This window comes from Tachypleus tridentatus, chromosome 11 (genome assembly GCF_004210375.1).
Source record: "Tachypleus tridentatus isolate NWPU-2018 chromosome 11, ASM421037v1, whole genome shotgun sequence".
Taxonomy (NCBI): domain Eukaryota; kingdom Metazoa; phylum Arthropoda; class Merostomata; order Xiphosura; family Limulidae; genus Tachypleus; species Tachypleus tridentatus.
This window is the reverse complement of record NC_134835.1, coordinates 66,196,416-66,224,204: the sequence shown is the minus strand read 5'-3', so window position 1 is coordinate 66,224,204 and position 27,789 is coordinate 66,196,416. Positions and strand designations below refer to the sequence as shown.

The 27,789-nt window shown below is 33.5% G+C and overlaps 1 protein-coding gene across 1 annotated transcript in view; it reads right to left on the bottom strand.

Annotated features, from left to right (window-relative positions):
* The window catches only part of ple (tyrosine hydroxylase ple), an 82,299-nt gene that overhangs the window by 17,630 nt on the left and 36,880 nt on the right, over positions 1 to 27,789 (bottom strand). Inside the window, exons 2-4 of the mRNA XM_076467668.1 lie at positions 15,196 to 15,330; positions 14,037 to 14,153; positions 7,472 to 7,652 (exon numbers count right to left, since the gene is read on the bottom strand). Of these exons, the coding sequence (XP_076323783.1) occupies positions 7,472 to 7,652; positions 14,037 to 14,153; positions 15,196 to 15,330 (433 nt within the window). The remainder of the gene's footprint in view (positions 1 to 7,471; positions 7,653 to 14,036; positions 14,154 to 15,195; positions 15,331 to 27,789) is intronic.

The following is a 27,789-nucleotide window of genomic DNA, read 5'->3' as shown; positions in this document are numbered from 1 at the left end:
CATTAGGTCGAAATGAAAATCATTACTGTGTCATACACATATTAGTATAAAACTAATACAAGTACCACCGAACAACATCTAATTTCAACACAGTACCAACTTTATGGTACTGCCATAAGTAAAAGGTTCTTATTTTTATCGTTAAAATGCTAAAGAAAATGATAATAAAATAATTATAAATTAATATACTTGTAGGATATAATAAGTACCGAAAAATATCACAAAGAACTAAATCATGACCGCATAATGTAAGTATGCACATATTTTATCAAACAACAATATATACAAACCCGTCGTCCTCTAAATACCTCTACCAGAAAATCATCTACAAACCCGATATGTTCTTTGTTTTATGTGTTACAATCTGATAAGTATGTAGAATCATGTAGAACGCGATATGTTCTTTATTTTATATGTTACAATCCAGCACGTATGTATCGAGAATTATGCAGAATATATATGTTTTACATATTATAAGTTATAATCCGGTAAACATATAGAGTTCAAGCCATGATAAATATCATTTGTTTGAGATATTATTGTAAGAACTTGATTTGTTATCAATAGATGTTAGAGATCATCGGTCATTAACACGTTTCCAAGACAAAAAAAAAGAGATAGAATCCTCAGCAGCCGAGGCAATTTGAAATTCTTTTAGGCAGAATTGGAATCAATTAATCCAAGAGAACTTGGATGTTGCAAAATCAATGGAAAGAGTTAAACATCCTGAGTTCAAAACTGTAATTAGATCTCAAATCGGTCAAGAGATTACGGAGCAATAAGCTAAAAGTTTGTACTTTGAAAACAAAAAAATCAAATTCAGAGCTATTCTGTGAGCCGCTGCTGCAGTTGAGAAATAAGAACAAAACATAATATTTCAAACGAACCTTACAGAACGAAATATACATATTGGTATTTCTGGCAACATCACACTTGGATATAAGAGAAAGAACCAAAAAAAATAAATTATGCTTAATTTGCGCGTTTTAAATAATGAAGGTCCAGCGGAAGTATCAGATGTTATCATTAATAGTTACTAGCAACATTAAAACCATATTTAAAAAGTAAAAGATGTAAACTATGGACTGACAGTTATTGTTCAACCAGTTATTATTAACTTATTGCACTCTGTAAATACGTACAATATGATAAGAAAAAGTTGGAAATTCATTAATATAACTACTTCACTTTGGTACATGAACAGAGAAGTGGATCGTGTGACAAGCACAGTCTAATTAACGCGAGAAACACGGGCGCCAGGCTTTTCTCTCCAGCACTGTGCTGACGTGATGGTACTGCAGCCATTCCATGCAGGTATAAAGTAGTCGGCCTTAGGTAAGGAAAGCAATCAGTTCTAACTACACCTTGTCGCATCACTTTACCTACGTTACTCACATCTCAGGAAGGTAAGGCTAGAACATAATTTCCATCAGCTCATTTAACAGGAATAGACAAATAATGAGTAGATATATATATATATGTATATAGAACATTATAAGGTTGTGGGTTTGTACAATCAACAACTCTAATTGGAAAATTAATACGGAAATTTGGTTACACTGAATAACCAACGATTCTTGCTTCATATTAACCCGTATGATATTTCACCATTGGCGGTTATGTTGTTAGCAGGTTTTGTTAAAGGTTAGTATTAAATAATATATAATCAACTGGATGTTCCCTAATATTAATAACTAGTATTATGGATGTTTCTTGCTTATTAACTATTCTGTGATGTTAAGGTATATTAGATATTTCTTTATATTAGTAGTGGTTAAATTTAAAAGGTATTCTTTATGTTATAAGTTATTAAGATCAGTTTAGATGTTTCGTAATATTAACAATGGTTAAGTTTGTTGAATGTTTCTGAATTCTAACAATAACTAAATTTACTACATGTTTCTTAAAATTAACAATAGTTAGGTTTATCAAATGTTTGGTAAAATTAATTGTCTTCAAGCCTAGTAAATGCTCTATTGAGACATATACACGTACACAATAAATGACTTATATGTTCAGGAAAAAATTCTTAATTGTATCCAACAGAATAGCAAGACCGTTATCACTGTTACATGGACACTCTCTAGAAGGCGATATGTTTGTCTTTTATCACTGTAACGTGAGCATCGGTTACAGAGTTATATTTTTTCTTTTCACCCGTACCATATGGACACCCTTTAGACAGTAACATATTTCTCTTTAGTGTCTACTACACAGACATCCATTGGAAAAATATATACGTATCTAATATCACTGTCACGTGAAAACCAGTTAGAAAGTTATATGTTTGTCTTTCGTTACTGTCATATGGACACCACTTACAAATGATACGTTTGTCTATTTTGCACAAAGATATCGCAGTTAGTTCATTTACCCACGTGTACAAACAGTAAAATATACACATATAAATAAACGATCTATTAGTTTTCCAGGCGTAACATTATTTAATATAACCACAGTTTCCAAAACAGACTTACATTCATTCGTACTGTTCTACAGTTTGTGTTAAGAATTATTATTGTTTTGTTTATATTACTGAACTTTTGTCATACGTTTTTTCTTATAGTTTCATTGCTTATTTAAATCAAAAACCTGTGTTACCTAACTTGTGTTGTGTGAAGATTATTTGTGCAGTTATTATATTGTATCTTAAAGTTTTGTCATTCATCTGTTTCTAATATCTAAGTTGTAAATATTCTTCTGAAGAGTTTCTGATCTATTTTGTACCATGTAGTATTGTTTTCATTTTTGTTAAAGTATCGCAAGTTGTATGTCAGTCCCAATATTGTTGCTGTTCACTTGCACCAGTTAATACCAAAGTACAGTATTCTGTTGTTGTTTCCAACCTATAAGATTTTACTTGTGTGGATCGATTTATTATCTGATTAGCTGCTATAATATCTGGGTTTTTTTCTGAAAAGTTAATTGAATGAAAGAGATTTTTTGATACCAACAAGTTTGTCTGTGAGAAACTATGTGTTCGTGTGGCTGCCATCTAGCTCGGTTTCAAACGAATCACGTGTCTGACAGAAACATTTGTTCTCCAGGCTCAAAGCAAAGACAACATCTCTTTATATAGAAGTTTGATAGTATAGCAATCCATTTAAGAATTATCCGAAAAATATTATAGACTTTGTGAGCAAATGCAATAAAAATGACATAGTGGCGTTTTAACCATTAAGTTTGTAATTCAGCACAAAGCTATATAATACGCTGTGTTTTGTCCATCACGAGTATGAAAACCTGCGTTCTAGCAGTATAAGTCCTCAGACATGCCGCTCTACAACTGGGTTGGTAACGATTAAGGTAATTTTTGTTATTAGAGTTTGTGTTGCACAAACACTTTTATAATAGATTCCTATAGAAATGTTTTTATATTTTACAAATAAATATATTAATTTAGGACATATATTGGTAAATGCTGGCGTCAACTAAAAGCATCTTTATACATTTTGTCAACCTAAGTATTTTGTGATTTCAACTGAGAAAGACTGCAGTCGCTCCGAAAGCTCGTGAGGCATAATGTTTGTTTGCTGTTGTTGTTTTTTCACTTCGCGCAAAGCTACACGAGGGTTATCTGCGCTAGCTGTCCCTAATTTAGCAGTGTAAGACTAGAGAAAAGGCAACTAGTCATCACCACCCACAGCCAACTCTTGAGCTACTCTTTTACTAACGAATAGTAAGATTGTCCACCAATATTTTCAACCTCTCTTGTGTCTTAACTCTTAGATAGCTTTAAATGTTTTAACATTTTTGTTAAGATCTGATCAACCTATACTTGGGTTATATTTTTCATAAGCAGTTATTACTCCCCTGGAAAAATGCCCAAACTGTTCGACCTTTGGTATTTCTGTCAGCAAATTATTCCTTTTCTCAACATCTTTCCTCCACTCTACTATGACTTTTCTAGCCATTGGTCATTCTTTTTTTTTAAGATACCATTAATATCAAGATATCTGTAAGATTCGTAAAATTTTTATGCCCTCGTATGCATCATCAAAACCTCGTTTAAGTATTTCAGTGTTTCTTAAGATAGGAATATTACTTGTTGAAAATTAGTTAAAGTCCTGATGAGAACCGAAGGTATATTTAATTTGGTTTCAGATATGTGAAGATGATTAGATTTGTGAAGCCCTTGTAGTAGATGTCAGTTTTATCTTGTTTGGAGCTCTTCTTCTATAACATTTTAATCAACCTGTCATTCTTCTTTCAGAGTTATGAACTACTCGCGATGGCAAAAACCAGCTTATTAACGTTTATGTAAGTTAATCGCGTAACTTTAATTAACAATCTTAATTTCATTAGGTCACCACTTTCTTTATTAAAATAACACTTCAAGATTTCAACAACGAATAGGAGGATTAGATTTATAGTAACTAGAGACAATTCAAAACAAGGAGTTAGTATAAATTTGTTTAAAAGACGGGGAATCTCCTCTTATGTTCAGCAGCGAAATTCTGGGATAAAATGAATTTGAACAGATATGATATTTTTTTACAGTACTGAGTTTCTATCTTACTACTTATTGGATTATTTGCTAAGGAACATTTTCAATTTAAATATTAAACTCGGTGCCCGATTATCATTTGAAAGTGCTCACGAAGTCTTTTTCACACTTGAAAGGTTGTGTATTCTAATTTTATTTACACAAGTTTGCACTGTTGAAAAACTTTATTTATTATTATGCTATATGCAGTTAGGCTGGTGAAACAAACTGTTATTGTTTGGGAAGATGAGTGGGTGTGATATTAGGTTTTATCACATTTCTATCCACTAGCCTTGTGCACCTTGAGCTCTCTGTGCTGTGTTTCCAACGGGTATGGAAACGTGGTTTAAAGTTCGTCATAAACCCTCAGACTTGCTGCTAAGCCAGTGTGTGTGGGGGCTTTCAATTAAAAATACTACTTGTATCTATAAGGTAAGTACAAATAGACATTTACTTAACATGCAGAATATTAATACTTACAACATGAGGTAGAGGTAAATATTGAGTTTTAACGATATTTTTTGATATAGCTAAGAATATGGTACGAAAATAAGAACAGCATGGGGAGCACTTCTAGTATTAGTACTGATTATACAGCATTGTATGGCATCAAAGTTGGATAACAAATATTAGAAAGTTAGCAATTTTAACTATCTTGAAACTAATATTAGAGAATATGCAATATCAAAAAGGAAATAATAACCATGTTGGCTTTGACCACAGAACTGTTTATCAAACGCAAAAAAATCTGTATAAGTAAGGATATGCCATTAAAAACAAAATTTCACCTTTTTCGTGCTGCAGTTACCACAGCATTATACAGACGTTAGATATAGACCCTTACAGATAGAATGGAAAATAGAGTAAAAACTTTCGTAACAAGACACTTCAGAAGACTTTTGCATATTCTGTACAACCTGCATAGAACAAACAAGTCAGTTATAGAGAACACTGTACAAATAACTGGCACCTATGAACTGTTAATATAGATTACAGTTTGTCGATAAACCCAGACACTTGCTAATACTATCCTATAGCGCAAAACAGAAAGACCTAAAACAAAATGGATGACAAACATGAAGACATGGAGTAGGAATTGAGCAACATAATGTGTGAGAATGGTGGAGAACCAGGAAAAGTGGAGAATTATAAAGCCAAATCAAAGGTGTCCCAATGATTGGAATGGTCATGGGTCTGACTTGATTTTTACATAGCTAATATGTTGAATATATTGGCTTGATGCTCAGATGTAATGTCTAAAGTTTCATCTCTCTGTATTTTAAACTTCAATTTAAAATATCCTGATGATAATGGGATATGAAGTACATACTGAAAACTCACTGAGTTAACGTAGCACAGAAATCAGTGCAAACTATATGCCTCTCTTGAACAAATCCCAAAACGTTAACTGTATCAAATCCTAACAGGGAGGACTCTGTACAAATGGATAGTAAACCAATCTTTGTATCAGAAGGAATCGACTCCTTCCCAGAACTTCCCTGAATACGGCAGAAATTTAACAGACGAAAGGTTCATATAAAATAGTAATTACTGAGCAGTAATAAACAAGAAACATATTATCAATAAAACTAAAGAGTTCTTTTAGACTACTAACCATGACAAAGATTGATATTCGATCTCAACAACCTAATCGTAAGTATTTAATATCCTGATAGCGCGAATCCGTTATAGAAACAACATTAATGTAATTAATTTGTTAACTCAGATTTTTATTCCAAAAAACAAAACTTCCACATCAGTGGCATACGTACACGTAAAGAAATTGAATCAGAAGCCCATAAGACTCAACTCAGCCTCAACTTGCCAGATATGTAAAATTAACACTTTCTGTGCTTATACATAAAGCCACGTTACCACATCTGAGGTCTCTTTGAACACTTACAGACGATATGTAAACATCACAAAGTTAGAACAGAATTCAGGAGTTAGAACAAGATAATATTAAAGCTAGTATATACATACACTGGAGAAACGTTTGATTTGCTTTGAATTTCGTATATAGCTACAAAAAAGCTATGTGTAATAACCGTCCCCAATTTAACAGTGAAAAACTAGAGGGATGGCAACTGGTCAACACCACTCACCACCAATTGTTGAGCCACTCTTTTACTAACGAATTTCGAAATTGATCGTCATATTATAACGTTTCCACAACTGAAAAAATAAACATATTTAGTGGGATAGAAATTCGAACCCGCGACCCGAAGACTGTGAGTCGAGCACCCTAACCAACTGGTCATGTTGGGACCCTGGAGAGGAGTAACACTAATTACAGCATCCGTTGAGAATGTGGATTCCAATACATTAGAGAAACAAAAAGGCTAACTAAATTGGAATCTGAAGCCATAATATACATATAAGATTCCGTAATACCATTTACCTGCAATATCCTATCATGCTAGAGAAGACATTAATCCACATGAAATATTGGAATAACATTAAAATAACAAGACTGAACTACAAATGAGAAAAAAAAAAGATAAAAGAGGCTTTAAACATTTTACTAACTGCTAATATACACTCAGTAAACCTTGAATATAAGTCAGTAAAACTTGCATACCTCTGGCGAAAATTTTTAAATAATTAATTAATTCATATTCTCGTGAGTCGAGTAAATAATGTACGAGACGCTCAGTCAAGAAAACGTGAGATCGAATCCCTGTCACTATTAACATATAATTAGTCTTTCTTTGTACCTTCCTGAAGAAAGAAGCAGATTAGTCGTCGACGCGTAGGATAAACACCAATTATACACAAATTAATAATCAGACTTGGGTAATCGAATAGGCTTCTAACCGTGACAAACTTACCTTTGATATCGGCAACTTTCTAGCGAGAAACTATAACATCATCAAACCAGACTAAATGACCTCATTAAAATCATTACACGAATGTATGTATTCATATCGGGGAGCAGAGGCCTCAAGCTTCGGATTAAAACCGATAATTTCAAACAATCCTTACCTTTGATACTGACAGCCTTCTCCCGTAGAATTGTAACGTCGGCCAAGTTACCCTGACGAAATGACCTCATCACATGAAGTAGACCATTTCTAGAAATATCCAGTCGCACCAGAACATCAAGGGTGGAGATGCTGTTAGACGCTCGCCTCGTCTCCAGGTGAAACACATTTCCATGGCTACTCTAAATTGTAATGAACATACATTCATTTAGTAAAAAAAACGTTAAGATACCCTAACGCGACATTATTGCATGCGTATTACCTCTTAAAAATATCAGTTGTTTTAAAGCACTGCTAGAATGGTATGTCTGGCGCTAAGCTTATGTAATTCAGGAACCTAAGTGGTCATCCTGATTTGCGAACATACTTGGGTCAAGTTTTAAATAAAAAGAAACTTTGAAAATTAGATGGAAAATCTAATCTCAGTTCTAATATTTCTTTAAATTCATGCGGATATAATACCTGATGATTCCGGATCCTGATATAATTGAATAGTTAATCTTGCCTTATTGAAATCTGCAGTTTATGTATAAAAGAAATATAATATATACCATGAAAATCTTACAATAAAAGTAGCTAGTAACGTTCTTAAAAGGTTTATTTTCCAGTACAGTGATAATGTTATATGGTATACATCATCATATATGGATACAGTAGTTCAAGTAAAAGTTTTAATTTTAACCACGTGGAGCTAGTTGTTTGAATATTAAATTAGTTTGACAGTACAATATTCTAGAATTTTGGATTAAATATAATGGCGATTCTAACGTATTTCTAGTGATTATGTCCACTGTGGCATGATGCACGAATGAAAAGTTTTACTACAAACAATGTTTTTTTTGCTATCATACACACATATATAAAAAATATATATATATATATATTAAGCGCACAAAATATGGGTTAGAATTGACAAGAATTCAAAGGGAGGATTATGTTATGTTGATATACGTCATGTCGATTACCCTCCCTGGATGTAGGAGCAACTTTTAGTTACTAAGGTCTACCCTTTCAGTTGAGCATGGTCTGCACGTTGTCTAGAGTAGTAACTTACAATAAGTATTGCAATTCAAAATCAAATTCAATTAAAATAAGTGGGTGTTCTCAACATGAATGCATTTTATCAACAAAAATTAAGATAGATAACTTGAATACTTAAAAAGATTTTCAAAACTAGACATTCGTAAATGATGGTATGGAAACAGTTGGTCATGCTTATAACCATCAAAGCTGTCATTGTTTAAATACCTAAATTTTTGTATAGCAATAGAGTAGTTGGGTTAGGTTTATTTTATAGTATAGTGTCCCACTACTTCAGGTGGTAGAAATTTATTTTACAGTATGGGTGTTCAGTAGAGTGAATAATTGTTTTTGCAATACGTCAATGTCACAAATTGGCTACAATGTTTATTTCACAGTATAATGATATGATAGTTATTGCAGATCTATACAAGGTTCTAGTAGTTTCAATGTGTGATTTATTTTGTAGTTTTGGGATTTTATGGTTTCGTAGAAGGACCACTTTTACAATATACAGATGTATTGAATTAGTTCCCCGTCGTTTTGGCAATAAAAGGAAAAAAGTATTTTATGTATAAAGTAAACATTTTAGTTTAAGGTACCATATGTTTGTGTAAAGAGAGGCTACTTTATAATATTGTCTCTGACAGTTCGAATAGAATGTAATTACATACAATAAAAACATCTGGAAATTTAAAATATAGAAGCATGAAGTATTTAAAGAGTTTAATTTACATAAGGTAGCAGTTCAGTTAAAGGTTTAGTTTTAGTAGCCACTGTGTTGCAACAAACAACTTATATCTGACAGTACCAGACATAAACAGACATGTTAGATTCTTTTCTTTAGGATCATTGAAGTTGGTACCAGATATGAGCATACATGTTATATCTAAGAGATTTTGATTAATTTTGAATTTTGCGCAAAGCTACACGAGGGCTATCTGAGCTAGCTGTCCCTAATTCAGCAGTGTACGACTAGAAGGAAGGCAGCCTGTCATCACCACCCACAGCAAACTCTTGGGCTACCTTTACCAAGGAATAGTGGAACTGACCGTCACAGACGTCTTAAATTAGTTCAACGGCTGAAAGGGCAAGCATGTTTAGTGTGACGATGATTCGAACCCGCGACCCTCGGATTACGAGTCGAATGCCTTAACCACCTGGCCGTGCCGGGCCATTCTAAAAGAAGTAACTCGTATAGACTTTTTGGTTAAGGTGCTAGAGAATTTAAAAAACATAAGAATCATATGTTAAGCATCCTTATTCTTTACTTGGTTTAACGCCACCGAGTGGCTAAAAGGGGCATGAATTTAAATAATAATACTAAAAAATATGAAAATCAAAGCCAGAAAAATAGGTTCACATTCACACCGAAATACAATATTCCACAACTGTACAGTAACTACTTGTCTACCATGAATCATGGGACTGTAATTGTTTTTTAGGATAAATCTACTAAGGCTATCTACCGACGCCTCCTGTATTTTTTTATTACAGAAAGGATTAAAACCAGACACAGCAGCTTCGAAAGCCAGAGTTCTACCATAAGGCCAAATTGCGTCCCAAAAGCATTAATAATTATAATAATCTTGAACGGAAAATAACAAAGTAATATAACGGGTTACAGGAATTTTTCAAAAAAAAAAATCACAGGACACACAAATACCCCATCGCGCCTAACGGGGTGAAAAGTAACTCTTCAGACTTCATTATACTTATCCAACGATTTATTACCCGCAGTTTTCATTCAAAACACCACTGGAAACTTTGTTTTTGTTTGTGTCTGAGATAAGTGGTTTTCGAATTGATTATCGGCTGCTATATGACCATTTTAATAACGTTTTGAGCACAGTAAGAATAGAAATAGTAAAATCCTGACTAGCCTGAGAGGAATATGTCAGCTACGACACAGACTGACGTTTGTTACACCTTACAAATCTATCCAATCGTCTTCTATTCGCCGTCTCTAGTTGACAGTCATATCTGTTTCTTGGGATAGACATTTCCCTTTGGATTACCATAGATGATAAAATATAATGACAGATATATCTAAATAAAAGTAGATGTAATAAAAACATTACTACTACATGGGCTTCCACTTCATGCCTTTTGAGAGTTGAAGCGACCTTTGTTTTTACTCGCTGTACTACAAGCTAACTATGTGCCTACGTTTCTGCATTTATGTAGTCCAAACCACTTGACACAGTACATAAGTCATTCTGTTTTCCATGTACTGTTCAAATGCTCAGGGGAGACCTTACAGTATAAGAATGTGGCGGTTATGGCAGAACTATATGAGGTTCAGGTTCTAGTAGTTTCAATGTTAGGTTTATTTTGTAGTTTTGTAGATGAGTAAGTACACTATATTACACGTTCGATAATTTGTAATGTACAGGTAAGTTGTATTTTGGTTACACTATCTAAGTAGCAGTTTAGTGAGTTAATTTGTTCAAATTTTAGTCCAGGAACCTTTATCATACTGTATTTTATTGTGTATGGTAGAAAATCTACATTCAGCTACACAGGTCTAAACGTTTGATCAGGTTCGTTTTGTTGCAATATAACTACTTAAGATCTATTTGCCTACTTAAGAATACAATAAATTGGAAAAAAAAGTTTATTTTTAAAGTACAAAAATCCAGTAGGTTGTACAAACTGATAGCTTTGTTATTCGGCAATCTTGTAGTTTGGTTTGTTAACTATTCTACACAGTTAAGGGATGTTTTAATTTGTGTTGAAAGTTCATATTACTGTCGAGAAATATATTTAGTCTGTTACAATAAAGAAATTTAACTATTTATATGGATGCCGTATATCTTAGAAGGTGTATAATGGCAAACTAGAAAAAAAGAAACCAGATTACAGGTGGCAGATTTGTTTGTTTTAAATTTCGCACAAAGCTACTCAAGTGCTATCTACGCTAGCCTTCCCTAATATAGCAGTCATCGACTAGAAGGAATGCAGCTAGTCAACGCCACCCATCACCAACTCTTGGGCTTCTCATTTGCCAATAAATATAGGGATTGAGCGTCACATTATAGCACCCTCACTGCTGAGAACGTAAGCATGCTCAGTGAAGGAGGGGGCTCGAATATCCGACATGCAGATTGCGACTTGAGTGCAATAACTATTAGCCTATGTCAAGTCATAGTAGGTTTGTGAGAAAAATTGTTTCGCAGTATAAGGACGAATTAGTTTAATCTGTTTGTTTTTACTTATAGCATGTGTTTTCTTATAGCAAAGCCACATCGGGCTATCTGCTGAGCCCACCGAAGGGAATCGAATCCCTGTAAATCCGTAGACATACCGCTGTACTACCGGGAGGGCAGCGTAATCTGAGGTGAAAGAATTTGCTATTTTGGGTAGAAGTTCCATTTTATAACATAGTAATTAAGTAGTTTGGCAAGATTGTCTAAGTTGTAGTATATATACAGTACTTTGCAAAAGTATTCACCCCTACCAATACTGTCATAGTTTGATGAAATGCAAATAATATATACAACTTTTTAATAAACTTGTTTTTATTTAAAGCTCTAATGATCAAACATAACATTGTTATGTGCGAAGAAGGTTGAATGTCAGCAAAATCTCCAAAGGAAATATATAAGTTGAAATTTGCTGGATTTGCTGATTACATAAGTATTCAGTTTCCTAACTCAGTACTTGGTGGAAACACCTTTGGTAGCAATTGCTGTTGTGAGTCTTTTTGGATAGGTCTCTAACGCCTTTGCACAATGAGATGGTAAATTTTTTGTCAATCATTCCTAGCAAAATTCCTCCGATTTTGACCATTTCGTTATGGATCGCTGATGGACTGCAGTCTTCAAGTCTTGCCATAAATTTTCTGTTGAAGTCAAGTTAGAACCTTGACTGGGCCACACCAAGACAATCAACTTATTTTTTGAAACCACTCCTGTGATGGCTTTGACTTGTGCTTCAGGTCATTGTTTTGAAACGTGAATTTTCGACTCAGTTTCAGATTATTGGTTGACTCGGGCAGGTTTTCCTGTACTTTACACCATTCATTTTGCTCTCGTTCTTGACGTGTTTTCCAGCCCCTGGTGAAACATTCTCATAACATGGTGATCCCACCATCATTTTTGACATGTGAGATGGTGTTGAGCGGAAGATTTGCTGTGTTGAGATTGAGCCAAACGTAACGCTTTGAATTTATACCAAGAATATCAGTTTTTATCTCATCTTCTTCCAAACGTCTTCACTGCCATTTACATGTTTTATCTCGTACACTACACGAGATTTAAGATGGCTTTTTTTTTTCAGTAAAGGCTTGTTTCTTGCCACTACACAATACACGCTAGTTTTGTGTAACTTCTCTACTGTAACTTTGAAATAAGTAGGATAGGCTGTTTGATTAATTTCAAGTTAATTGACTGTCTACTAATCTCCTTATCCTAATATTCTATTATTTTAGTTACCGTTGTTTTCACACTGTTCAATTTGATGGAAGTTTTCGTTACCAATAGTCCACGACATGTAGGTTTGTTTGTTTTGGGAATTTCGCGCAAAAGTGCACGGGAGCTATATGTGCTAATTATTCCTAATTTAGCAGCGTAAGACTAGAGGGAAAGCAACTAATCATCACCACCTACGATCAACTCTTGGGATACTCTTTTATCAACGAATAGTGGGATTGATCGTAACATTAAAAAATTAAATTACTCAATACGATGGACTTGGAGTAACCAAGTAAATAATATGTCCGTGTTGTGATCCCAGGAGTTCGTAATCTACGGCCAGGTAACGAAAGAAACGCTTCCACTCGATGAAACGGTGGGTGTGATTTATAATAGTGACACTCGAATCCTACTATTTAGTTAAACAACAATATTCCAAGCGTTGTTGGTGAGTAATGTGATCTAGCTGTCTTCGCTCTAGACTATCGCTTCAGAGTGCGTAGACAGCCCTATTTGTAGCTTTGCGCGAAATTATAAAAGAAAGCAACAACAACAACAAAAACAATATGGTGCAATAAACGTACCGACCAATAGTTAACGGTATTTTTAAAAATAGGTAATTTGGTGATCAATCATCGAGTTCTAGTCATCTTTGATACAGGGCAATGGTTTTGTACTTATTTGAAAACGTTGCAAGGTTTTAGTTTCACCATAGCATTCTGCTTTAAACGAACGTCAATATTATCTTTTTATGGAGAGTTTAAAACAAATTTTAGATAAAAATAATAGAAAATATCTCTCTCTTTAAGCAAGTTTTTTTCATGCTTAAAGACATATTGTGTTTTTTTACGATTTGACACCAGATGGTCGTTGGCTAAAACGTTGGCCAACTTCCTCTTTTCTTAAAAAACGATTTTAGGTGTTTTCGTGTTTTAATATTTCGACACACTGTAGTGTACCAAATTTGATTCTCTACACAGTTGATGTTATGCAGATGTGAGGAAGCATCCCAGTTAGTTCCCTCTGTAAAATTTTAAAGGATTTCAGGAGTATTTTATTTTTATATAACTGAAGAAAACCTCTCCTTCGTAGGAGTAAAGCATTTTGCGCTTCAATTTTGTTTTGACTAACCTCTATGATTTTCAGAATTCGTGGAAGAACGGAGATTCCAGTCTTGAGTGTCAAAACAATATTGGTCGGTTTAGGTACATTGGCTTCTTCATCAGGACACTCAGTCACTAAAAATACCTGAAAGAAAATAATGTAAAAAAGTTAATTCACTTGGCACACACTTACGTATCTGCAAGGCGCCACACATTTAATAAAAATGTATACTATTTAACTTTGCCAGTGATTTAGCTTCTACTCTATGCTCTGTTTTAAAGTGGAAACTGTGAATAAGTGTTCATACATATTCGAAGTTAAGTAAAATATAGATTAGGATAAAAAAAATGTCGTAACGCTTCATCAGTGATTTTTGTTACTGATAAACTTATATTTATTATACGTTTGGATTTCATATATTTATAAAAATGATTATAACCAAACAAATTATGTGATTTTTGGAGTGAGAATAAGAACAAAAACTGAATTTTGAGTTTTTACGTTTAATAAAGAATATTTAGAGGGCGTATTGTTTGTTTGTTTTTAAATTTTGCGCAAAGCTACACTAGGACCATCTGCACTTGACGTCCCTAATTTAGTAATATAGAGGGAAAACAATTAGTCATCACCACGCACCGCCAACTCTTGAGCTACTCTCTTAACAAATAGCAGAATTGATCGTCACTTATAATGCCGTCACGGGTGAAAAGATTCAAACCAGCATCCTTCGGAGGAGAAGTCGAGCGCCTTAACCATTTGGCCATGCCTGATCTTTGAGAGTGTATTAATCAAGAAATGTTTTATGTTCCTTGATGCAACCTTTCGTCTACATCTCTAGGCCATGTTTTAGCTTGAACTATAACGACCGATAGTATTCATTGGCGTTTCTGTTATTATTAACATTCACGCAGCACTACTACATGTACTATATGCTCAGTTATATTTTTCGTCTGGTATTTTACCCCAAAGTTAACACACACATTCATACTCTACTGTGCATGCGAATGTGTTAACTCTTAAATAAAGAGTGATGTAACAACAAAATGGAGGAGAAGTAAGCAGTTCTTATAAAGAATTAATATTTATTATAACTTTACAGAATCAGTAATAATTAGATTTGAACACAGTGTTCTTGCAACTGTGGCCACAGAAGTTAACAATGCTATAGTAATAAGGCAAGGCTTACCTCTTCCTCTGAAAGGTCCTCGTCTTGTGAAACGCTGCGTTGTTCCTGCAACCACGTCTGTTTGGCCTCCTTGTTCTTGAGGGTTTCGAACTTGGCATCATCCACAAGTGAGCGGCGTCGAGCCGGGTAGCCATGCTATAATACATAACTTTTTAACTTTGTTCAAATTGCATAACAAAATAGAATGTAAATAATAATTTTTGTTAAAAGGCTTACTATTCCATATTGTTACTTCTTGCAGTGAAATTTAAATAAAACAACTTAGACAATGCGCCAATATATACTCGAACCATCAGTCACTGTGGCCTTAATCACTAGGATTTTTTTTTGTCGATTGCAGTGAAATTAACTCATTTAACGGTTTCAAGCAATTATCAAAGGTTTACTCCTGGACACGCTTAACTTTGCATACATGAAATTTATAAACGAAACGGTTTTTTTGTTTTTTTAGGCAGCATGTTTTCCATTAAACAAATTGATAGGTGCAGTTAATTGGCAACTGGAAAATCTAAAACCTTTAACGACTGTATAATATTTTGAAAAATAAGTTTTCAGTCTGGCTGGACGAATTCATACCAGTCTATCTCAGAACGGCTGGTATGGGTATTAACAGACATTTATCAATAAGGAGAGAACAACGTTTCGACCCTATTAGGTCATCTTCAGGTTAAGAAAGGGAGAATTTGCAACTGACCGTTGCCGGGCACGTCTCAGGAACGAGAGTATAAACAAGTACGGGATTGTAGGGAGCGTTGCAGTATATGTTAGGTTATTAATTAGTATAGGTATAAAGGTGTTCCTGTATATTGGTTTAATTTTGATTTTAGTTGTTGTATAAGTAAGGCTTGTTTGATTTTACGTTTGTTTATATTTGATTCCCTCCTTAGTATCTGGACGTCTCCTATAATTATATTGTGTTCTTTTATTTGCAGAGTTCAAAAACGTCTGAATGTGTTTCTTTTTTGTTGTTGTTCTTTGAATCTAGTTTCCATTTATCTGCTTGTTTCTACAATATAGAAGTCGTGGCAGTTGTTGATTGTATTTTATAAATTGTATTGGTGTTGTGTTTGTCATTATAATTTTTACATAGTATGGACTTTAGTTTTGTACCTGGTTTTTGAATAAATTTGGTGTTTACTTGAATTTTGTGTTTTGGTTTTTTTTGCTGATGTCGGGAACATATGGTATGCACCAGTGTAAGGTTCTGTAGTTTGTTGTATCTTGGGATTTATTGTTGTTTGTTTGTTGTTGTTCTAAGTGTATGCGTATCATTTTTTCCACGGTTTTTGAAGGAAATTTGTTGATGTTGATTTCACCGTTAATTTTATCGGGTGATCATAGTTTTATAGTTGTGTTTATTTGATTTCTTAACATGTTGAGTGTTTGTTTTGTTTCATATGCTGAGTCCCAGGATATGTATAATCCAGTGTGGATGATTTTTGTGTGGATTTCTGTTTTGAATTATGTATTGGCTCTAGTTATTTTAAGGTTAAGAAATGCTATTTGGTTAGTTTTTTCTTGTTCACAGGTGAACTTAATGTTGGGGTGTGTCGAGTTAACGTGGGTGAAGAAAACTAGGTGTGTGTTCTGTAGATGTGAATCCAGCAATTGTATCATCAATACACCTGTACCACTATAGTGGTGGGTATAAGGCTGAACTGATTGCTTGAGATTCAATCTGTGTCATAAAAATGTTGGCTAGAAGTGGTGACACGGGATTCCCCATACTTAAGCCATTTATTTGTAGGTAGTTTTGTTTATTGAACATAAAATTAGTTTTGGTGGTAGCGAATTCTATCAGGGCTGCTAATTGGTTGCTGTGGATGTATATCAATGGGTCGGGGTCTTGGATACAAAGTTCTAAAGCTATTTTGCAAGCTCCAGTGGTTGGGACTTCTATGAAGAGGGAGATTACATAAAAAATGGCTACTAAGGTTTAATGGTTTAATTGATTAAGAATAAATTTAAAATTGAAAGAGAATCTGTAAAAGGAGCCGAGGTTGTAGTTAAATGATTCATAGGTCGACATTATGGGTCGTAGTGGACAATCGGGTTTGTGAGGTTTGGGGGTGCTATATAGTATGGTGTGCGTGAGTCGGTCTATCGTAGAGGTTTTCTAAAATTGTGTTGTTGTTTTTTTTTTATTTATAGTAGTATTTTGTTTAATTGGTGTTCATGTGTTTTTGTTGGATTTGTGTTTATTAGTTTAAATTTGTTTGTATCTGATACGATGTTGTTCATTGTTTGAATGTATTCATTTGTATTCATCATTACTATAGCATTGCCTTTATCTGCTTTTAGAAATTTGATGTTGTTGTCTCGTCTTAAGTTGTTTATAGAGTTAATGTCTTTTCTTGTGAAGTTATTTTTTTAGTTTTTTTTAAACAAATATGGAAGAACACCTTTATGCCTATACTAATTAATATCCTAACATCCCACTGCATCGCCCCCTACAATCCCCTACCCGTTTATACTCTTGTTCCTAAGACATGTGCCTGGCAACGTTCAGTTGCAAACCTTCTCTATCTTAACCTGAAGATGACTCAGTAACGTCAAAATGTTGTTTTCTCCTTATTAATAAAAGTTTTAATACCCTTACCAGCTGTTCTGAGATACATTTTTATTTCAAGTGGGTTTCTCATCATCAAGAACTTGAAACAAGGTTGCCCAGTATAAAACAAATTTGATATTCGTAGTATGATTATAATGTAGTTTAAACTATTTTGTTCAAGTATAAGCTTATATTCTCTGTTATTTATGCACAGGAAAAAACTGAAACCTATTGTTAAACATAATCTTAGTTTTTTTTTCTAAATCTTTACTTGAACTTTACAAAAACACCGTTGTATAAAACATACTTGTTCTGTACATATATCCTTCTTCAAACTTCCCGCTCTGAACAAAACTGAACTCAAGAACAAACTGTTAGCTTTTTAAATATTCATTTAAATGATAACCTTGCCATGTAACAGACTACAGAACTGTTATTTACGAATAGCGTCAAAGTAAAACGTTTTGGTAAACTACATAACATTTCACCACGTTAACTTGGTATCACAAGATGATCTGTTTGATTCCAAGTTGACCTAATGTCATGAGATGAGACGTATTTTCCCAAGTTAACATGACATCATAAGATGAAATGTACTTACCAGGTTAACCTGATGTCATTAGATGAAATGTATGCTGTCACGTAAAGTGCATATTATCGGGTTAACTTGACATCATTAGATGAAATGTATGCCATTACGTAAAATGCATGTTGTCAGGTCAACCTGGTAAAACGTTTCTGCACCTTTAACATTTTTTACTTAAGAAGTTATTCTTCCGTAATAACCGTCTAATAATCTAATTACAAAATATATATTCCCCATCCAGTATCTAGCATACATATACCCATGTTTGGCCTAAAAGTATATCAATTATATATTTTATCGTGGTTGAGATTTCAGTATTGAATTTTATTATGTGATAGAAACATAATACATTCTTTTAAGTTGTTATCAGTCGTATAATAGTAATTTAGTCGATTCTATATTGCGAGTTATGGTAATGGTACGAATTTCAAGTAACATAAGAAAGCAATGTAGAAATGTGTTCTATCTTGTATCTAACATACATGCACTAGTTTATATCTATAAATAGAATACATTCGACATATTACGTGATATAAGTGTACTCAGTTCTATATTTATGCATTACAAATGAACTTGTTTTATCGTTTGGTAGAAAAACGGTGGATTTTAACAGTTATTTAATATTAATGTTATGTAATTACCATGCATTTTATGACACATTGTTTGTTTTTAAAATCAATGTGCTGCCTGTGATTGGATAACCGCAGGGATCGAACCCGAACTTTAGCGTTATAACATCTCAATCTTGCCGCTGAACTACACAAAATTAATGTATGCTATGAAGTAGGTGTTAATGTACTAAACCTTGTTAGGAAGAACGACAGACATGATTTATGCTATCAGCTGGTGTGTTAAACGGACTGGATTTTACTTGACATCTAGTGGATTTGAAATTTAGTAGATCCTCTGCTCGTGTGACAGAAATTCAATAAACTCTATCTACTTTAGAATCGAAATGGGATTATTGTTAATCACTCTGTGAATGAAATTTGTTGGAAGTTTTATATAAGTTCTATTTAAAAATATATATATCAATACAGCCATTGCTTTTAGCACCGCCCCCTAGTGACTCAGTGGTATGTCTGCGGACTTACAACGTTAAAAACCGGGTTTCGATACCCGTGGTGGGCAGAGTACAGATAGTCCATTGAGTAGCTTTGTGCTTAATTCAAAACAACAACAACAGCTTTTAGCACTAATCTACACTGTAGGCTATTTGCATTTTGATACTAGGTGGCATCGAATCCTAAATATCGGAGATACAAGTCCGTAAACTTACCAGAAGGCAATATTAATGTAGAATTCTCTATGTTTATACTTGAAATAAATATAATACATACTTTGTTAGATAATGTATTGGTTTAAATCGGATAATTCTAGTTGGTTGCTTTAGATGTGTTAGTTAGAAATATAATGAATTATTAATACTATGTATTGAAGTATGTTTCCTAAAATGCAAAATGTTACCATTCATTAGCGAGATAAATGCAAATATTCCTATATATGTTATGTAAATAAACTCCGGTGTATTTGAATACATTGATTTTAAAAACAAACAATGTGTCATAAAATGCATGGTAATTACAATACATTAACATTAAATAACTGTTAAAATCCACCGTTTTTCTACCAAACGATAAAACAAGTTCATTTGTAATGCATAAATATAGAACTGAGTACACTTATATCACGTAATACGTCGAATGTATTCTATTTGTAGATATAAATTAGTACATGTATGTTAGATACAAGATAGAACACATTTCTACATTGCTTTCTTATATTAGTTGAAATTCGTGTCATTACTATAACTCACAATATAGAATCGACAATATAGAAAAAGTTTCCGCTATCGGACTGAAGACTGCGATCCCTAACACCAGAGGTCATTTACTTGTTTCATTGCAAAAGGTGAAGTTAACCTTAAGTTGATACCTTGTTTGTTTGTTTGTTTGTTTTGAATTTCGCACAAAGCTACTCGAGGGCTATCTGTGCTAGCCGTCCCTAATTTACCAATGTAAGACTAGAGGGAAGACAGCTAGTCATCACCACCCACCGCCAACTCTTGGGCTACTCTTTCACCAACGAATAGTGGGATTGACCGTTACATTATAACGCCCCCACGGCTGAAAGGGCGAGCATGTTTGGCGCGACGGGGATGCGAACCCGCGACCCTCAGATTACGAGTCGCACGCCTTAACACGCTTGGCCATGCCAGGCCATAGGTTGATACCTATGTTGATATGATCATTGGCGTCTTACCATGTCAGGTTGGTTGACGCTAGAAAATTTTCATGGCGACGATAATAAAGTACAATAGTTTATTTTAGCAAACTTCTAAATACACGGGCAACAATATTTCAGTGTTTTGTTTGTTTGGAATTAAGCACAAAACTACACGTTAGACTGTTTGTGCTTTGCCCACCAGGGGTATCGAAACTCGGCTTTTAGTGGCGTCATTCCACAGGCTACTGTACTACTGGAGGGCGAAATTTCTGTTTTCTCTTCTCGTGGAAAGTTTTTGATGGTAAATGTTTTAGACTATAGTATAGCTAATTAATAATAATGTTTAAAGTAAACCCTTTATTATGAAAACTTTATACTTTTTAAAAAATTGGTTTAATAAGTAATTTAACAAGAAAGACATTTCAAATTATTTATTTTTGCGGCTTGAAACTGGTTCCAAACCGGTTTTCAATACCTGTGGTGGACAAAACACAGATAGTCCATCGTGTAGATTTGTGCTTAGCTACAAACAAACAATCCTCGGTGGATTCAGAAGATAGCCCGATGTGACTTTGCTATAAGAAAACACACACACACAAACAAACAAACTGGTTCTAAAATTTATATAAATTATATAATTACATCTTATATAACGAGAGTGGAAATTAAATAATTATATTAAATTAAATTTTAGAATATATAACTCCTTAATAATAAAACTATATTTGTCTAATTTATCATTCTTATGTTTCAGTTTTTATTGCAAATATTTATTAACTCTTTATGAAGCCCTAGGAACCAATATACGTATATTTATAACCAATATATATGTGTATGCATGACACAATAACCAAAAACAAAAGCAGTAACCTTACTCGAACCATTACTGTGGAACGCAGATTATTTATTACAATCATTCTTTTAGCATCTATTTATCTGTATTTTATTTTATGCTGGTTTTCATACCAATAACTTTAAGAATACCATCCATTATTTTCGTTGGTTTTTAGTTTTTGTTAGCTATCATTCCTGAACTGTTATAAAATGGACTTTATATCAAGAATTAAAGCTCTGTTTTATTTGTTCGTCACATGCATACAAATATCTGATCTCATCTTCATTCATTCTGACTTATCTTCATTTTCTTCATGATTAATCCATCTGTAATTGCAACAGATAACACTATGTAACAAAATATTTACTTTTTCTTGTTTCTGGGCAGAAAGTGTTATTTCCCAATTGCTTACGTTTAAAGTAAATGGAAAAGATATATTTTTCTCTTCAAATTTTGCTTTTGTGACGTGGGTAACGAAAGTTTTAAATTTACCCATTTTCCAAGACATTTCAGGTAGATTCAGTGCTGAGTAGATGATAGAGAATTTTCTCGAACTTACAATAACTTTCTAGAATGTTGTAGAACTTACGAGAATTTTCAAAAATCTTTTAGAATTTTCTAGAACTTTCCATAGTAATATATATGCAGGGGCTTACCACTTACCACTTCAGTTTAGTTCTAGCTGCCTAAGTGAACACATAGACCTATCTGATTTTATCAGAGATGGCATCAAGAAGCTGCAAGCATTCTCCAGACGCACTTTGCTATGTATGTGGCCAATTTATCAAGACAAGAGGGAAAAAGTACTCTGTGACAGCATCTGCTAAAATGTGTGAAGCCTACAAGGTATATTTCAATATGTCTGTCGGGGATCAAGACAAACCCTGGACACTTCATTTAACCTGTGAGGACTTCAAAAAAAAATCTCTAGAAGGTAAGACGAACAATTTTTGCTTGCTTGAATAGTAATATTTTATATTATACAAATTTTAGACCTTTTAAAATTTAAATATCTTTCGGTGCACGTCAAAGAGGAATACAACAGCGTCAAGACCTTGCTAGAAGTATTGAAGTATGATGAATATGGCTGGGAGGTTATCGGAGACTCAAAAATGGTGGCATTCCTGGTGGGTCTCCAAGGATACTTTACCACGTTTCCCTGTTATCTTTGCCTTTGGGACAGCAGGGACACCGCAGCACACGACAACAGGAAGCACTAGCTACAACGGACCGAGTTCTTTGTGGGGAGGCACAATGTCAAGTATGAGCCACTAGTGGACCTCCAGAAGACGTTGTTCCTACCATTGCACATAAAATTGGGTCTTATGAAACAATTTGTCACAGCTCTTCATAAGGAGTCGAAAATTAGGTGGAACTGGTTGAGGCTCTGGTGAAGAACTACGGCAAAATGGGCTGCAGGATGTCCCTGAATGTCCATATCCTTGATGGTCATCTTGATAAATTCAAGAACATGGGAGCAGACTCAGAGCAGCAAGGCGAGCGCTTCCACCAAGATATATTGGACTTTAAACTCCGCAACCAAGGAGCGTGTAACGAAAACGTGATTAGAGTATATAATTGGGGGTTGATACGTGAAAGTGGTTTACATTACAGTCGCGAATCTCGAAAAATTACTCACTTCTAAACAGTTTTGTTCATTTTTATATAACTTTAGTATAAATACATGTAAATCTTGATTCGTATGTTGTTTTATTCAGACCTTATGTAAATGAAAATGTGCAAATTTGCCCGTTTTTACAGAGAAAATAGGTTAATTTCTGAATTTCATTATCCACGTCACAAAAGCAAAGTTTGAAGGGAATAATTGCCATTTTCTGTACTTTTACAACATAAGCTATTAAGAAATAACACATACTATCCAGGAACAAAATTTGTATTACATAGTGTAATCGGACTGTGTCAAATCAGTCCTTTCTTTGTAGCTAAGTGTAATAACCATTTTTTCTCCAAAATCTACTTTAACTCATTTGCAGTTCTCATTCCAGAGCAACATAGGTGGATAAGGTTACGCAGTAAGTTATTTGGTAACTTGTGTACATCTATACTGTCAACAGTTTTTGTTGTTTTATCCCGTTTTGAGATTTGCTTGTAATCACTTTAGTCTGTATGTAGAGTAATTAACAGCTCTCGAAAAAAAAGTTCAAATAAAGTGTTATGTACAGTCATTGTAAAGGTTTATTACTGTCTCACAAACTTTAATTTTATAGTAGATGTCGTCTTGTCAACCAAATTACTAGAGGTTGTTTCGTGTTCTACCGATATCAGTTTCAAAATTTAGATATAGTAATGTTTACAAAACAGGCCAAGAAAATGCAAACATCATTTCTAAAGTGTTGTTAGAAAGGTCTGTTTGTTACATTTTGTGCATAATTACCAAAGAATATCCACGCCTCCGGGTATTTCAACTTTTGAAATACTCTTGTATAACCGAAGAGTAGAATTAAATTGCCACTCTTATAACACACCCACATGGAGTGAATTTGTATACACTTTCATGTACTTTTCTGCAAGGTGTTAGATGTCACATTTGGCTAAGTGATCACAACCCATGTAAATGATTCTATCAGATGATCAGTTGCTAAAATTGTTTCACAGACACAACTTGGGTTTAATGTTGAAGTTTGAGATCCATCAACATAAAACATAAATGAACTTCGTTCGAAGACATAAAATAACTGAAAACAGTTTCGCATTTGAAACTAATCAAACCTGCCCTCTAGTAAATTCACAGAAGCATCAAAAATCAAAAAGTGAAAAGAAACTTTCTTTTTTATTTAATTTTTGCAACAAAAATAAATAAGATGTAGGAATGGTAATGCCAATTAAGTACAGAAAGAAAACAAGAAGGAATGCGGGCAAAACAACACAAAAATTCCTACATAAGAAGCCAGTAAGTACTGAGTCAATCCTGAGTTCATGACAGAAATTCCACATTTAATTGTACATAAAAGTTATTTTTGAAAAGATTCACTAGTTATGTAGTGAATTTTGTATGGTTTTGTGTAATCATCTCTAACTTGTTTTTGTACTTCTCTGGTATTGTCTTCATTATATCATACTTAGGCTTTCAATATTTTTATTACTTGTTTCCTCCTCTTTTTTGAACCATTCCGTTTGAAGTATGTTGATAAGTGAACATTTGTTTTACTTTCATAATTCAATGGTAATATATAATATTAATATCATATCAATTTTGTTGGGTTCTTTATTACACATGTAGAATAACCTCAGATACAGATATTATACTGTACAATTGGCTACAATAGATTATTAATCTTCAATGGTCATAATCTTGACTTATTTGGACTTACTATCGAGGAACCTACAGTAAGGAAAGAACATATGAAAAACGTATAGCTCTATCATCTCTACATTCATGTTTGTATTATTTTTGGCACTGTCATTTCTACGTCATTTTACGTTAACTAAATTTGTTATTATCATTGTTATTAGTTTTATCATATTTTACACTGACTGAAAGTTAGTGTATTCTATGAACATGTGTAATAAAAATTATTCTTAGGTATGCTGTTGTCGTTTCATACTCCATCTTCATACATAAGTGTTGGATCCATAAAGACACCGATTGTACAGTGTACAAAGCATTGAGTATTCTACATGTTACACTCATCTAATGTTCACCTGTTGTTGGCTAGTCATTCCCTTTTCACCCTGTATTCAAGAATTTTAAATGAACAGAAAAATTCTGTATGAGGGTTAACTCCAAGAGGTAATGATAACATCGTTTTCACTATAATTATGATTTTTTAGCTTATACTAAACACTACTATTGCTAAAACTTTAAACATTTATTTGGCTAACGTGGGGAAAGGAACAGAAAAATGAACACTTTGTCTCTTCAACTGAAGTCCAGTTTTTTGCTTCAGAAACATTTTTCAATTGTACTCTGAGCCTGACAACAATGGAAATTACATGCTCCAATAAGACTATAACTCAACTTTAGCAGTTATTTTTAAAGCATCATAGAATAATAGATTGAATACGACAGCCATTTTATTTTCTCGGTTCATCCCTGTGCACTAAGCACTATTGTGACTACATTGATGATTTCCATTTTGGTAAAAATACAATTTATTATTAATACATTTTTTTACCTTCACTAATTTAAAAGTTCGAATCGTGCAGCTTCTGTGTGTATTTGGGGAATTAAGACTGAGATACTCCATAAAAACTGGAATTTGGATAACTATGAAAAAAATATGTTATTCACACAGATTTTGGTTGTGTTTAACTTAAACGCTAGAAGTACATTGAAATCTGAAGTTAACAGAAGAAAAGAATTTTCAGTTAAATTTAATTCATTTTTATGCATATATAATATTGAAATATAAGTTTAATATTAGTGTATGCATTTAAGTATGCACTGTACGTTATATAATATTAGTTTAAGATGGCACGCATAGCCAGATGATTAGGGCCCACAACTCGTAATCTAAGGGTCGAGAGCTTGAATCCCCGTCCCACCCAAACATCCTCGCCCTTTCAGCCGTGGGTGCATTATAACGTGAAGGTTATGCCACTATTCGTTGGTAAAAAAGTAGCCCAAGAGTTGGCGGGAGGTGGTGATGACTAGCTCACTTCCCTCTGGTCTTACACTGCTAAATTATGGACGGCTAACGCAGATAACTCTTGTGTAGCTTTGAGCAAAATTTAAAAATAAACGAATAGTTTAGCATAGGCAAATTTTATGTCAGTTACTTAATAATCTGAATTGTTCTTGGTAAGGTAAGTTCGTACTCTGTTGATAACTTCTGAGCTCTAAGCTGTAGATTCATGCCTGCTTCAATATGTTATACATGTTGTAGTAAGGAAATTACGTATAATAGATAACTGATACCTTTTTGACATTCAGAATACATTTCTGTAACGGTTTTATTAACGCAAATCAGATACATTTTATATAAAAGAACGTACATACACTATCTAATGACTAAGGATGCTTTTTTCTATAGGATTTTGCAGGGCTGATGGGTGTTACACAGATTTGTATGAGGCAAAATAGCATATTGGATATCTCTGTTTCTCAAAGAATTTGAATGGGAAGATGGTTTATAAAAACTATGTATCAGTTCTAATTATTGTCTACTATCAGTTTCTACTGAGATGGTGGATGGTACTTATGTGTCATCACCCCTATCTTCCGGCTCAAATCTTAAAGTAGTTAGTGATGTGAGCTGATAGATATTTTTTGTGCTTCTTACCTTATAAAATGAGTCTAACACCTATCTTCACACTAGAAACATGTAGTAAAGAACGAATTGAGTTACTAGATGGGCGTATATGTTATTTTCCTTCATGAAACAACATTCTTATCAGTAAATCACTAAAATAAATATTGTGAATGTCGATATAGTATTTGTAATCTATAACAGCCACATTCTCTGTACCAGCTGTAGAATATATTACCAGTAATTTAAATATGTAAGCCAGGCTTCGTCTGGACAGCTCACTTTAATTTCAATTTTCAAATAGCTAACTGTAACTAATCATTATTTTAGCATGACCCAATTATTCATGAAGATATCGTTAGTATAGTTTAATTCGAACATGTAATTTGTAAGAGTTACGAATTATTATCAGCGTTATGAAAGAAGTAAACACATTAGCTGAATATTACTTCAGTGATCCTGATGACATGCGTTGTAATGAGAATACATCAGAATTACGGTACACATGAAGACATATATATATATATATATAGAGAGAGAGAGAGGTAATGAGAAATAGGAGCATATGTATATTATGTTCTTTCATTTTTATTAAACATATACGTTAGACATACAAATATCGAGCTTTTTGCATTTCAACGTAGTTGTTATTATGATAGAGATTCACTTTGCATCACGCATGAGCTAACTACAAAACTACTGGTGTAGGGAGCAGCTAACTTATACCTATGAAACCTTACCATATAAACCGTACCTATAGGTGCTATAAAACTGATTGGTTTAATGTCCGGTGGTTATCTAGTTGTTGAGTAAGAGCAGTTATAACACTCATTTCTCTACAAATAACTAAAGTACACATAGTACATGATACATTAAAGTAAACATAATACACAGTACATTAAAGTACACATAGTACATAATACATTAAAGTAAACATAATACACAGTACACTAAAGTACACATAGTACATAATACATTAAAGTAAACATAATACACAGTACACTAAAGTACACATGGTACATAATACACTAAAGTACACATAATACGCTAAAGTACACACAGTACATAATACACTAAAGTGCACATAATACATAGTACAAAATACACTAGAGTACACATAGTACATACTACACAAAAGTACACAATACGCTAAAGTACACATAGTACATAATACACTAAAGTACAC